Source organism: Salmo trutta, chromosome 5 (genome assembly GCF_901001165.1).
Source record: "Salmo trutta chromosome 5, fSalTru1.1, whole genome shotgun sequence".
NCBI lineage: Eukaryota > Metazoa > Chordata > Actinopteri > Salmoniformes > Salmonidae > Salmo > Salmo trutta.
Window position 1 is genome coordinate 63041086 of NC_042961.1, and position 14257 is coordinate 63055342.

General features: G+C 43.6%; 1 protein-coding gene across 7 annotated transcripts in view; it reads left to right on the forward strand.

Moving 5' to 3' along the window:
* LOC115194761 (mucin-19) overlaps positions 1–14257 on the forward strand; it is a 34278-nt gene that overhangs the window by 850 nt on the left and 19171 nt on the right. The window contains exons 2-3 of one of the 7 annotated variants that reach the window (XM_029754679.1): positions 2000–3843; positions 3904–5314. In XM_029754679.1, coding sequence (XP_029610539.1) covers positions 2117–3843; positions 3904–5314 — 3138 coding nt within the window. In that variant the 5' untranslated portion in view covers positions 2000–2116. Of the gene's footprint in view, positions 1–1999; positions 5315–14257 lie in introns of all 7 variants that reach the window. The other 6 variants (XM_029754682.1, XM_029754681.1, XM_029754680.1 and 3 more) reach the window with 6 other exon arrangements.

The window sequence follows — 14257 nt, forward strand, 5'->3', positions numbered from 1 at the left end:
CAGGACCTGTCTCATGATGATCAGCTGGTCGCAGGACCTGTCTCATGATGATGAGGACATCTGGTCGCAGGACCTGTCTCATGATGATGAGGTCATCTGGTCACAGGACCTGTCTCGTGATGATGAGGTCATCTGGTCACAGGACCTGTCTCGTGATAATGAGGACATCTGGTCACAGGACCTGTCTCGTGATGATGAGGTCATCTGGTGACAGGACCTGTCTGATGATGATGCCCCCCCCTCCCCACACACAGCGTCATATGGATTGATTCTAAGATCATTTTTTTACATATAATTTAGAGGATACATGGACACACACCTGCAGGGTTCGTCACTGACGAGTACATCAAATATTGATCCAAACCAATGAGTCTTATCACACTCACACAGAAACACACACACTCTGGGCTTGGTGCAGGGGAAGTTATTTTACTGTTGTCGGAAGAACATTCCTGTAACATATCAGATTTGTCCATTAGAGAGAGCGAGAGAGAGAGAGAGAGAGAGAGAGAGAGAGAGAGAGAGAAAGAGAGAGGTGGGGGGTAGAGGAGAGTGAAAGCACTGAAACCAGAAACCCTGAGAGAGAGAGAGGGTTGAGGGAAAGTTTTGAGGGGCCATGGAGGAACAGAAAGGAGGATGAGGTATTGCAGATAGAGAAGGAGATGACAGGATATAGCCAGGTAAAACTATGACAGGATACAGCCAGGTCAAACTAGACAGGATATAGCCAGGTCAAATTATGACAGGATATAGCCAGGTCAAACTAGACAGGATATAGCCAGGTCAAACTAAGACAGGATACAGCCAGGTCAAACTAAGACAGGATATAGCCAGGTAAAACTAGACAGGATATAGCCAGGTCAGACGATGACAGGATACAGCCAGGTCAAACGATGACAGGATACAGCCAGGTCAAACGATGACAGGATACAGCCAGGTCAAACTAGACAGGATACAGCCAGGTCAAACTAGACAGGATATAGCCAGGTCAAACTAGACAGGATACAGCCAGGTCAAACGATGACAGGATACAGCCAGGTCAAACGATGACAGGATACAGCCAGGTCAAACGATGACAGGATACAGCCAGGTCAAACTAGACAGGATACAGCCAGGTCAAATGATGACAGGATACAGCCAGGTCAAACAATGACAGGATACAGCCAGGTCAAACTAGACAGGATATAGCCAGGTCAAACTAGACAGGATATAGCCAGGTCAAACTAAGACAGGATATAGCCAGGTCAAACTAGACAGGATACAGCCAGGTCAAACTAGACAGGATATAGCCAGGTCAAACTAGACAGGGTATATCCAGGTCAAACTAGACAGGATATAGCCAGGTCAAACTAGACAGGCTATAGCCAGGTCAAACTAGACAGGGTATAGCCAGGTCAAACTAAAACAGGATATAGCCAGGTCAAACTAGACAGGATATAGCCAGGTCAAACTAAGACAGGATATAGCCAGGTCAAACTAGACAGGATATAGACAGGTCAAACTAAGACAGGATATAGCCAGGTCAAACTAAGACAGGATACAGCCAGGTCAAACGATGACAGGATACAGCCAGGTCAAACGATGACAGGATATAGCCAGGTCAAACTAGACAGGATATAGCCATGTCAAACTAGATAGTGGATAGGGGCGGCAGGTAGCCTAGAGGTTAGAGCGTTGGACTAGTAACCGAAAGGTTGGAAGATCGAATCCCGAGCTGACAAGGTACAAATCTGTCGTTCAGCCCCTGAACAAGGCAGTTAACCCACTGTTCCTAGGCCATCATTGGAAAATAAGAATTTGTTCTTAACTGACTTGCCTAGTTAAATAAAGGTCAAATTAAAAAATAGATCCTTGCTAATGTTGAGGCAAACTACATTTCTAATTTCTACATGGATGAACATGCATATTTTCTTGTTGTATATACTGTATGTGTATATACCGTATGTGAAGTTGACCATTAAAATGCTTACTTTCTTCTCTCTCTGTTTCTCTCCTCCAGAGAGGTCTGCTGAGACCATAAAGGGTTAAATATCCTCCAGACTGACCAACGTGACCAGAGTGACGAGACCAGAGACTGACCACAACACCAATTTCTCTAATCTTGTTTCCTGTGGACATGTTCGATCTGACCAGGTCCATCTGTGTAGAGAACGGTCTGACCAGGTCCATCTGTGTGGAGAACGGTCTGACCAGGTCCAGTGGGGTAGAGAACGGTCTGACCAGGTCCAGTGGTGTAGAGAACGGTCTAACCAGGTCCATCTGTGTAGAGAACGGTCTGACCAGGTCCAGTGGTGTAGAGAACGGTCTGACCAGGTCCAGTGGTGTAGAGAACGGTCTGACCAGGTCCATCTGTGTAGAGAACGGTCTGACCAGGTCTAGTGGTGTAGAGAACGGTCTAACCAGGTCTATCTGTGTAGAGAACGGTCTGACCAGGTCCATCTGTGTAGAGAACGGTCTAACCAGGTCCAGTGGTGTAGAGAACGGTCTGACCAGGTCTAGTGGTGTAGAGAACGGTCTAACCAGGTCCAGTGGTGTAGAGAACGGTCTAACCAGGTCCAGTGGTGTAGAGAACGGTCTGACCAGGTCCAGTGGTGTGGAGAACGGTCTGACCAGGTCCAGTGGGGTAGAGAACGGTCTGACCAGGTCCCGTGGGGTAGAGAACGGTCTGACCAGGTCCAGTGGTGTAGAGAACGGTCTATCCAGGTCCAGTGGTGTAGAGAACGGTCTGACCAGGTCCAGTGGGGTAGAGAACGGTCTGACCAGGTCTATCTGTGTAGAGAACGGTCTGACCAGGTCCAGTGGTGTAGAGAACGGTCTGACCAGGTCCAGTGGTGTTGAGAACGGTCTGACCAGGTCCATCTGTGTAGAGAACGGTCTAACCAGGTCCAGTGGTGTAGAGAACGGTCTGACCAGGTCCAGTGGTGTAGAGAACGGTCTGACCAGGTCCAGTGGTGTAGAGAACGGTCTGACCAGGTCCAGTGGTGTAGAGAACGGTCTAACCAGGTCTATCTGTGTAGAGAACGGTCTGACCAGGTCCAGTGGTGCAGAGAACGGTCTGACCAGGTCCAGTGGGGTAGAGAACGGTCTGACCAGGTCCAGTGGTGTAGAGAACGGTCTGACCAGGTCCAGTGGTGTAGAGAACGGTCTGACCAGGTCCAGTGGTGTAGAGAACGGTCTAACCAGGTCCAGTGGTGTAGAGAACGGTCTGACCAGGTCCAGTGGTGTAGAGAACGGTCTGACCAGGTCCAGTGGTGTAGAGAACGGTCTGACCAGGTCCAGTGGTGTAGAGAACGGTCTGACCAGGTCCAGTGGTGTAGAGAACGGTCTAACCAGGTCTATCTGTGTAGAGAACGGTCTGACCAGGTCCAGTGGTGCAGAGAACGGTCTGACCAGGTCCAGTGGGGTAGAGAACGGTCTGACCAGGTCCAGTGGTGTAGAGAACGGTCTGACCAGGTCCAGTGGTGTAGAGAACGGTCTGACCAGGTCCAGTGGTGTTGAGAACGGTCTGACCAGGTCCATCTGTGTAGAGAACGGTCTAACCAGGTCCAGTGGTGTAGAGAACGGTCTGACCAGGTCCAGTGGTGTAGAGAACGGTCTGACCAGGTCCATCTGTGTAGAGAACGGTTTGACCAGGTCCAGTGGTGTAGAGAACGGTCTGACCAGGTCCAGTGGTGTAGAGAACGGTCTGACCAGGTCCATCTGTGTAGAGAACGGTTTGACCAGGTCCAGTGGTGTAGAGAACGGTCTGACCAGGTCCAGTGGTGTAGAGAACGGTCTAACCAGGTCCAGTGGTGTAGAGAACGGTCTGACCAGGTCCAGTGGTGTAGAGAACGGTCTGACCAGGTCCATCTGTGTAGAGAACGGTCTGACCAGGTCTAGTGGGGTAGAGAACGGTCTAACCAGGTCCAGTGGGGTAGAGAACGGTCTGACCAGGTCTATCTGTGTAGAGAACGGTCTGACCAGGTCCAGTGGTGTAGAGAACGGTCTGACCAGGTCCAGTGGTGTAGAGAACGGTCTGACCAGGTCCATCTGTGTAGAGAACGGTCTGACCAGGTCCAGTGGTGTAGAGTACGGTCTAACCAGGTCCAGTGGTGTAGAGAACGGTCTGACCAGGTCCAGTGGTGTAGAGAACGGTCTAACCAGGTCCAGTGGTGTAGAGAACGGTCTGACCAGGTCCAGTGGGGTAGAGAACGGTCTAACCAGGTCCAGTGGGGTAGAGAACGGTCTGACCAGGTCCAGTGGGGTAGAGAACGGTCTAACCAGGTCCAGTGGGGTAGAGAACGGTCTCAGTCAATACGACCACAGCGTTCACAGCCACTCCTCAACCACACACGGTCAGTGCTGTGCCGTCACCATGGACGGTTGTGGTCTAACCCCGGTCTTGGACTATACGGCTGAGATGGAGCGATACCGATCTTTTGCTAACTTCTATGCTAAAACTAACGTGAACATGAACGCTGTTAACAGCATGAATTTCCCTCAGTCGGCCAAGCTTGCCCGCATCACTCCTCCCATGTTCCCCGGCGGCAGGCTTGGGGTGGGCGTAGCGGGAGTGACGCCGTGGGGTTGCCATGATAACGTCAACATGAACATCAATGCAGCGGCGATGCTGTGGGGGCGGAAACCTCCAGTACATCAGGCCACAACCCTGGCTCCTCCCACAACGCACCCGTCGCCCTTGGCAACGCACATGCAGCCCCACCCCCACCGGACCGGCGGCGGAGACGGGAAGCAGCACGGAGGACATGGAGGACACGCCTCCTCCTCACAGGGACAGGAAACTCATCATCACCACGGGAATAACAACTTCCTGTCGAGCTACACGGCCACCGATCACATGACCAAACAAGGCCACACCCACCAGGACATGCTCAGCCTATCAGATCGCAACAGCAGCTGCAATGGAGGAGGAGGAGCCAACGGGGTCAACATGTCAAACTTCCCCGCTGGAATGTTGGGGTTACCACCCGGGGTCATCGTCATGGCGATGGGGTCGCACAATGGCGTCAACATTCCGGACTCCTCCCACTTCCAGATGGCGACCAACCACAACCAGATGCTATCGGACTGCCACCACGCCAACCAGACTACCTCATCCCCCTGCCCCTCGACTTCCCCGGGGATGACCTCTGGGGGTCAGGGGTCAGGAGCCTCCAAGAGGAAGAGGAAGCGGTGTGGAGTGTGTGCTCCCTGCAGGCGGCTGATTAACTGTGGGGTGTGTTCAGCCTGTAGAAACAGGAAGACAGGTCATCAGATCTGTAAGTTCAGGAAGTGTGACGAACTGAAGAAGAAGGCTGGGAGTGTACAGCTAGAGGTAGGAGACACACACACACACACACACACACACACACACACACACACACACACACACACACACACACACACACACACACACACACACACATACAAACACAAACACACATAACACACACACATACACCTGCTCACAAATCAAATAAAATGTTATTTGTCACATGCTTGGTAAACAACAGGTGTAGAGACCAACAGTGAAATGTTTACTGACGGGCCTTGGTAAACAACAGGTGTAGACTAGAGAAAGATAGAGAAACAGTAGAAAATAAGGAATAAATCCACAATGAGTAACAATAACTTGGCTGTATACGTGAGGTACCAGTACTGAGTCCATGTGTAGAGGTACAAGGTAATAACATGGCTACATAGTATATACATGAGGTAGCAGTACTGAGTCCATGTGCAGGGATACAAGGTAATAACTTGGCTGTATACATGAGGTAGCAGTACTGAGTCCATGTGCAGGGATACAAGGTATTTGAGTTAGATATGTACATATAACTAGGAATAAAGTGACTAGGCAGCGGGATTCAAAAGAGTTAACTATTTAACTAACTAGTTAGCAGTCTTGTGGCTTGGGGGTAGAAGCTGTTCTGTTTTATTAAACGCTCTGAAAATGTAAATTATAGGTTATTTTGAAGTTTTGGACTGAATTTTTCAATAAGACTTTTAGTCACACTGCTAGCTTATTTTGGGTAAACTTTCTCCAACTGTGATAGAGGGGACGGATAGAAATACATTTCCTTAGGCATTAATCAAGCAAATAAATTTTTTTTTTAAATTGTTACTGTAGACCTCAGTTCCTACATTTCAACATAAAAATTGATTTTATCAAACAAAACGATGCTACATTTTATCTCTGGGACCCTCAGGATGACAAATTAGAGCATGCTTACTGAATGTAAGTACATTATTTACCTTCAGAGGTGAATGTATCAAACAAGTTGCCGTGATAAAAGTTTTTTGTTGTCGTGCACTCTCCTCAAACAATAGCATGGTATTTTTTTCACTGTAATAGCTACAGTAAATTGGACACTGCAGTTAGATTAACAAGAATTTAAGCGTTCTGCCCATATAAGACATGTCTATGTCCCGGAAAGTTGGCTGTTGTATACTAGTCACATTATTGCACCTTAGCAACAAACATCCCGGTTTAGGGACACCCATCCTGTAGAGGAATGTATGCTTTTAAAATTCTCTGAACAATTTCCAAACATGACTTTAAATAGAACCATGAGGAAACCTGTAGGAAACCTGTAGGAAAACGTGCCGAAGTACTAATATTCCCTAAGAAGAACGTTCTCTGAACTATTGGAGAAGGTTCCCAATGTTAAACCAGTTGGAGAACATTTCTAGAACAAATTTAAATTAAAACGTAACCATGTTTGAACTTTCAGGAAACGTTCTCTTATAGTAATGAAATGCCAAGAAAATAATGTTTTTTTTGTTGTCAAGTTCCTTAAATGTGCTAAGAATGTTCAAAACTGCACCAATCCCAGAAAGTTGTGGGAAGGTTAAAATAACCGTAGGACAACCACTCTCTCACTCAGCTTTAAGAAATGCGTTTCTCAGAATGCTAGGTGCTAGCTGGGTTACCATCTTAATGGCTACTTGCACATTCCTTCTACCCCTCTCTCTCTCTCTCTCTCTCTCTCTCTCTCTCTCTCTCTCCCTGTCTCCCCCCCTCTCTCTCTCTCTCTCTCTCCCTGTCTCCCCCCCTCTCTCTCTCTCTCTCTCTCTCTCTCTCTCTCTCCTCTCTCTCTCTTCTCTCTCTCTCTCTCTCTCTCTCCCTGTCTCCCCCCTCTCTCTCTCTCTCTCTCTCTCTCTCTCCCTGTCTCCCCCCCCCTCTCTCTCTCTCTCTCTCCTCTCTCTCTCTCTCTCTCTCTCTCTCTCTCTCTCTCTCTCTCTCTCTCTCTCTTCTCTTTCTCTTTCTCTTTCTCTTTCTTTCTCTGAGGTATTCAACTCAGCCCTCTGCCCACCCTTCTCTGCCAGCTCCAATTAACTCTAATTACCAGTGTGTGTGTGTGTGTTAATGTGTGTGTGTGTGTGTGCCCTGGCACTCTTAACCCTAATCACTGCCAGTCCTGCTGGAAGGCCTCCACTAACTGTGTGTGTGACTATGCATGTGTGTGACTGTGCATGTGTTTGTGTGTGTGTTTGTGTGTTAATGTGTGTGTGTTCTTGTGTTAATGTGTGTGTGTATATGTGTGTGTGTGTGTGTTCTTGTGTTAATGTGTGTGTTTGTGTGTTAATGTGTGTGTGTGTGTGTGTGTGTGTGTGTGTGTATATGCGTCTGTGTGTGTGTGTGTTAATGTCAGGGCTTAAAAAGGTTACAGTTGTCTCCACCTGCTGCCATCTCAGTTCTGTTAAAGATGTAACACTGGCGTGTCTCTGTCTCTCTCTCTCTCTCTCTCTCTCTCTCTCTCTCTCTCTCCCTGTCTCTCCCTCTCTCTCTCTCTGTCTCTCTCTGTCTCTCTGTCTCTCTCTCTCTCTCTCTCTCTCTCTCTCTCCTCTCTCTCTCTCTCTCTCACTGTCTCTCTCTGTCTCTCTCTCTCTCTCACTCTCTCTCTCTCTCTCTCTCTCTCTCTCTCACTGTCCCTCTCTCTCTCTCTCTCTCTCTCTCTCTCTCTCTCTCTCTCTCCGTCTCTCTCTCTGTCTTTGTCTCTCTCTCTCTCTCTCTCTCTCTCTCTATTTAATTTCAGGGGGCTTTATTGGCATGGGAAATATATGTTTACGTTGCCAAAGCATGTCAAATAGATAATACACATAAAAAAATGAACAGTAAACATTACACTTATAAAAGTTCCAAAATGTTTCAAATGTTATATTATCTATATATACAGTGTTATAATTACGACTATATACAGTGTTATAATTATGTGCAAATAGTTAACGTACACAAGGGAAAATAAATAAACATAAATATGGGTTGTATTTACAATGGTGTTTGTTCTTCACTGGTTGCCCTTTTCTTGTGGCAACAGGTCACAAATATTGCTGCTGTGATGTCACACTGTGGTATTTCACCTAATAGATATGGGAGTTTATCAAAATTGGATTTGTTTTCAAATTCTTTGTGTATCTGTGTAATCTGAGGGAAATATGTGTCTCTAATATGGTCATACATTTGGCAGGAGGTTAGGAAGTGCAGCTCAGTTTCCACCTCATTTTGTCTGTACATAGCCTGTCTTCTCTTGAGAGCCAGGTCTGCCTACGGCGGCCTTTCTCAATAGCAAGGCTATGCTCACTGAGTCTGTACATAGTCAAAGCTTTCCTTAATTTTGGGTCAGTCACAGTGGTCAGGTATTCTGCCGCTGTGTACTCTCTGTTTAGGGCCAAATAGCAGTATAGTTTGCTCTGTTTGTTTTTGTTAATTCTTTCCAATGTGTCAAGTAATTATCTTTTTGTTTTCTCATGATTTGGTTGGGTCTAATTGTGTTGCTGTCCTGGGGCTCTGTGGGGTCTGTTTGTGTTTGTGAACAGAGCCCCAGGACCAGCTTGCTTAGGGGACTCTTCTCCAGGTTCATCTCTCTGTAGGTGATGGCTTTGTTACGGAAGGTTTGGGAATCGGTTCCTTTTAGGTGGTTGTAGAATTGAACGGCTCTTTTCTGAATTTTGATAATTAATGGGTATCGGCCTAATTATGCTCGGCATTCACCCGCTGTATGGTGGCAGGGTGGAAGTCTTTTCGTGGTAGCAGAGTGGAGATAACCACTTGTGCCTTGGGGAAAGTGGAAGAAGCTTTTTCAATTACTCCCTTGAGTGCTTTGGTCACCCTTTCCTGCTGGGCCCTCAGGTCGTTTGTGTCCGTGTGAATTATGATGTGGCTGGGGGTGACCCTAGTCTGTCCTCTGACAACAGCTCCAGGGCATGCCTAGTGTTTGGGCACCGGAGTTTAGCCACTTTGTGTTTGAATGTATTTGGGGGCTGTTTAGGAGGGTGTAGGGTCTGTTGGGTTGGTGGGTCTGTGTCGTTCTGTCCCATTGTGGGGTTGTGGTCAGGGTCTGGGTCTGGGTCTGAGGTAGGCTGTTCTGTTGGCTTCTCTGGGGGAGGGTCCTGCTCTCTGTCACACCTCAGCTTTCTGACCTCTATCTATCTCTGTCTCTTCCTCTCCCTCTCCCTCCCTTTCTCTCTTTATCTCCCCCCCCTCTCTCTCTCTCTCTCTCTCTCTCTCTCACTCCCAATTTCTCCCCTCTCTCTCTCTATCTCTTCCTCTTTCTCTCGCTCTCTCTCCATCACATTCTCTCTCTCTCTCTCTCTCTCTCTCTCTCTCTCTCTATCTCTTTCTCTGTCTCTCTCTCTCTCTCTCTCTCTCTCTCTCTCTCTCTCACACACACACACTTCAGAGAGCTGTGTATTAGACTGATAGGTGGTGGTTCAGACTACTGTAAATCAAGGTAGAGGCATATTGACTTTAACATTAGAACTCTGAGTAGTCACTACACACACACACACACCCTCACACGCACACACTAACACACACACACACCCTAACACACACACCCTAACACACACACCCTAACACACACACACACACACACACAAACACAACACAACACACACACACACACACACACCACACACACACACACACACACACACAACACACACACACACACACACAACACGCACGCACACACACACACACACAGGGACTGATTACAAGCAGAGGATAAGATATTTTCCTGAGGGGGAAGAGGATAAGAGGGAGGGACTCCACACTTAATTTCCCAGACTGTCTCTATTTCAAGTCTCAGGATTCAATCCAAGGTGCAGCATAGAACACTAGACATTATGTGGTATAGAACACTAGACATTATGTGGTATAGAACACTAGACATTATGTGGTATAGAACACTTGACATTATGTGGTATAGAACACTAGACATTATGTGGTATAGAACACTAGACATTATGTGGTATAGAACACTAGACATTATGTGGTATAGAACACTAGACATTATGGGGTATAGAACACTAGACATTATGTGGTATAGAACACTAGACATTAGTGGTATAGAACACTAGACATTATGTGGTATAGAACACTAGACATTATGTGGTATAGAACACTAGACATTATGTGGTATAGAACACTAGACATTATGTGGTATAGAACACTAGACATTATGTGGTATAGAACACTAGACATTATGTGGTATAGAACACTAGACATTATGTGGTATAGAACACTAGACATTATGTGGTATAGAACACTAGACATTATGTGGATAGAACACTAGACATTATGTGGTATAGAACACTAGACATTATGTGGTATAGAACACTAGACATTATGTGGTATAGAACTAGACATTATGTGGTATAGATCACTAGACATTATGTGGTATAGAACACTAGACATTATGTGGTATAGAACACTAGACATTGTGGTATAGAACACTAGACATTATGTGGTATAGAACACTAGACATTATGTGGTATAGAACACTAGACATTATGTGGTATAGAAACTAGACATTATGTGGTATAGAACACTAGACATTATGTGGTATAGAACACTAGACAATGTGGTATAGAACACTAGACATTATGTGGTATAGAACACTAGACATTAGTGGTATAGAACACTAGACATTATGTGGTATAGAACACTAGACATTATGTGGTATAGAACACTAGACATTATGTGGTATAGAACACTAGACATTATGTGGTATAGAACACTAGACATTATGTGGTATAGAACACTAGACATTATGTGGTATAGAACACTAGACATTATGTGGTGTAGAACACTAGACATTATGTGGTATAGAACACTAGACATTATGTGGTATAGAACACTAGACATTATGTGGTATAGAACACTAGACATTATGTGGTATAGAACACTAGACATTATGTGGTATAGAACACTAGACATTATGTGGTATAGAACACTAGACATTATGTGGTATAGAACACTAGACATTATGTGGTATAGAACACTAGACATTATGTGGTTATAGACACTAGACATTATGTGGTATAGAACACTAGACATTATGTGGTATAGAACCTATACATTATGTGGTATAGAAACACTAGACATTATGTGGTATAGAACACTAGACATTATGTGGATAGAACACTAGACATTATGTGGTATAGAACACTAGACATTATGTGGTATAGAACACTAGACCTTATGTGGTATAGAACACTAGACATTATGTGGGATAGAACACTAGACATTATGTGGTATAGAACACTAGACATTATGTGGTATAGAACACTAGACATTATGTGGTATAGAACACTAGACATTATGTGTATAGAACACTAGACATTATGGTGTATAGAACACTAGACATTATGTTGTATAGAACACTAGACATTATGTTGTATAGAACACTAGACATTATGTGGTATAGAACACTAGACATTATGTGGTATAGAACACTAGACATTATGTGGTATAGAACACTAGACATTATGTGGTATAGAACACTAGACATTATGTGGTATAGACACTAGACATTATGTGGTATAGAACACTAGACATTATGTGGTATAGAACACTAGACATTATGTGGTATAGAACACTAGACATATGTTATAAACACTAGACATTATGTGGTATAGAACACTAGACATTATGTGGTATAGAACACTAGACATTATGTGGTATAGAACACTAGACATTATGTGGTATAGAACACTAGACATTATGTGGTATAGAACACTAGACATTATGTGGTATAGAACACTAGACATTATGTGCTATAGAACACTAGACATTATGTGCTATAGAACACTAGACATTATGTGGTATAGAACACTAGACATTATGTGCTGTAGAACACTAGACATTATGTGGTATAGAACACTAGACATTATGTGGTGTAGAACACTAGACATTATGTGGTATAGAACACTAGACATTATGTGGTGTAGAACACTAGACATTATGTGGTATAGAACACTAGACATTATGTGGTGTAGAACACTAGACATTATGTGGTATAGAACACTAGACATTATGTGGTATAGAACACTAGACATTATGTGGTATAGAACACTAGACATTATGTGGTATAGAACACTAGACAATTATGTGGTATAGAACACTAGACATTATGTGGTATAGAACACTAGACATTATGTGGTATAGAACACTAGACATTATGTGGTATAGAACACTAGACATTATGTGGTATAGAACACTAGACATTATGTGGTATAGAACACTAGACATTATGTGGTATAGAACACTAGACATTATGTGGTATAGAACACTAGACATTATGTGGTATAGAACACTAGACATTATGTGGTATGACACTAGACATTATGTGGTATAGAACACTAGACATTATGTGGTATAGAACACTAGACATTATGTGGTATAGAACACTAGACATTATGTGGTATAGAACTAACATTATGTGGTATAGAACACTAACATTATGTGGTATAGAACACTAGACATTATGTGGTATAGAACACTAGACATTATGTGGTATAGAACACTAGACATTATGTGGTATAGAACACTAGACATTATGTGGTATAGAACACTAGACATTATGTGGTATAGAACACTAGACATTATGTGGTATAGAAACAGACATTATGTGGTATAGAACACTAGACATTATGTGGTATAGAACACTAGACATTATGTGGTATAGAACACTAGACATTTGTGGTATAGAACACTAGACATTATGTGGTATAGAACACTAGACATTATGTGGTATAGAACACTAGACATTATGTGGTATAGAACACTAGACATTATGTGGTATAGAACACTAGACATTATGTGGTGTAGAACACTAGACATTATGTGGTATAGAACACTAGACATTATGTGGTGTAGAACACTAGACATTATGTGGTATAGAACACTAGACATTATGTGGTATAGAACACTAGACATATGTATAGAACACTAGACATTATGTGGTATAGAACACTAGACATTATGTGGTGTAGAACACTAGACATTATGTGGTGTAGAACACTAGACATTATGTGGTATAGAACACTAGACATTATGTGGTGTAGAACACTAGACATTATGTGGTGTAGAACACTAGACATTATGTGGTGTAGAACACTAGACATTATGTGGTGTAGAACACTAGACATTATGTGGTGTAGAACACTAGACATTATGTGGTATAGAACACTAGACATTATGTGGTATAGAACACTAGACATTATGTGGTATAGAACACTAGACATTATGTGGTATAGAACACTAGACATTGGTGGTATAGAACACTAGACATTATGTGGTATAGAACACTAGACATTATGTGGTATAGAACATAGACATTATGTGGTATAGAACCTAGACATTATGTGTATAGAACACTAGACATTATGTGGTATAGAACACTAGACATTATGTGGTATAGAACACTAGACATTATGTGGTATAGAACACTAGACATTATGTGGTATAGAACACTAGACATTATGTGGTATAGAACACTAGACATTATGTGGTATAGAACACTAACATTATGTGGTATAGAACACTACATTATGTGGTATAGAACACTAGACATTATTGGGTATAGAACACTAGACATTATGTGGTATAGAACACTAGACATTATGTGGTATAGAACACTAGACATTATGTGGTATAGAACACTAGACATTATGTGGTATAGAACACTAGACATTATGTGGTATAGAACACTAGACTTATGTGGTATAGAACACTAGACATTATGTGGTATAGAACCTAGACATTATGTGGTATAGAACACTAGACATTATGTGGTATAGAACACTAGACATTATGTGGTATAGAACACTAGACATTATGTGGTATAGAACACTAGACATTATGTGGTATAGAACACTAGACATTATGTGGTATAGAACACTAGACATTATGTGGTATAGAACACTAGACATTTGTGGTATAGAACACTAGACATTATGTGGTATAGAACACTAGACATTATGTGGTATAGAA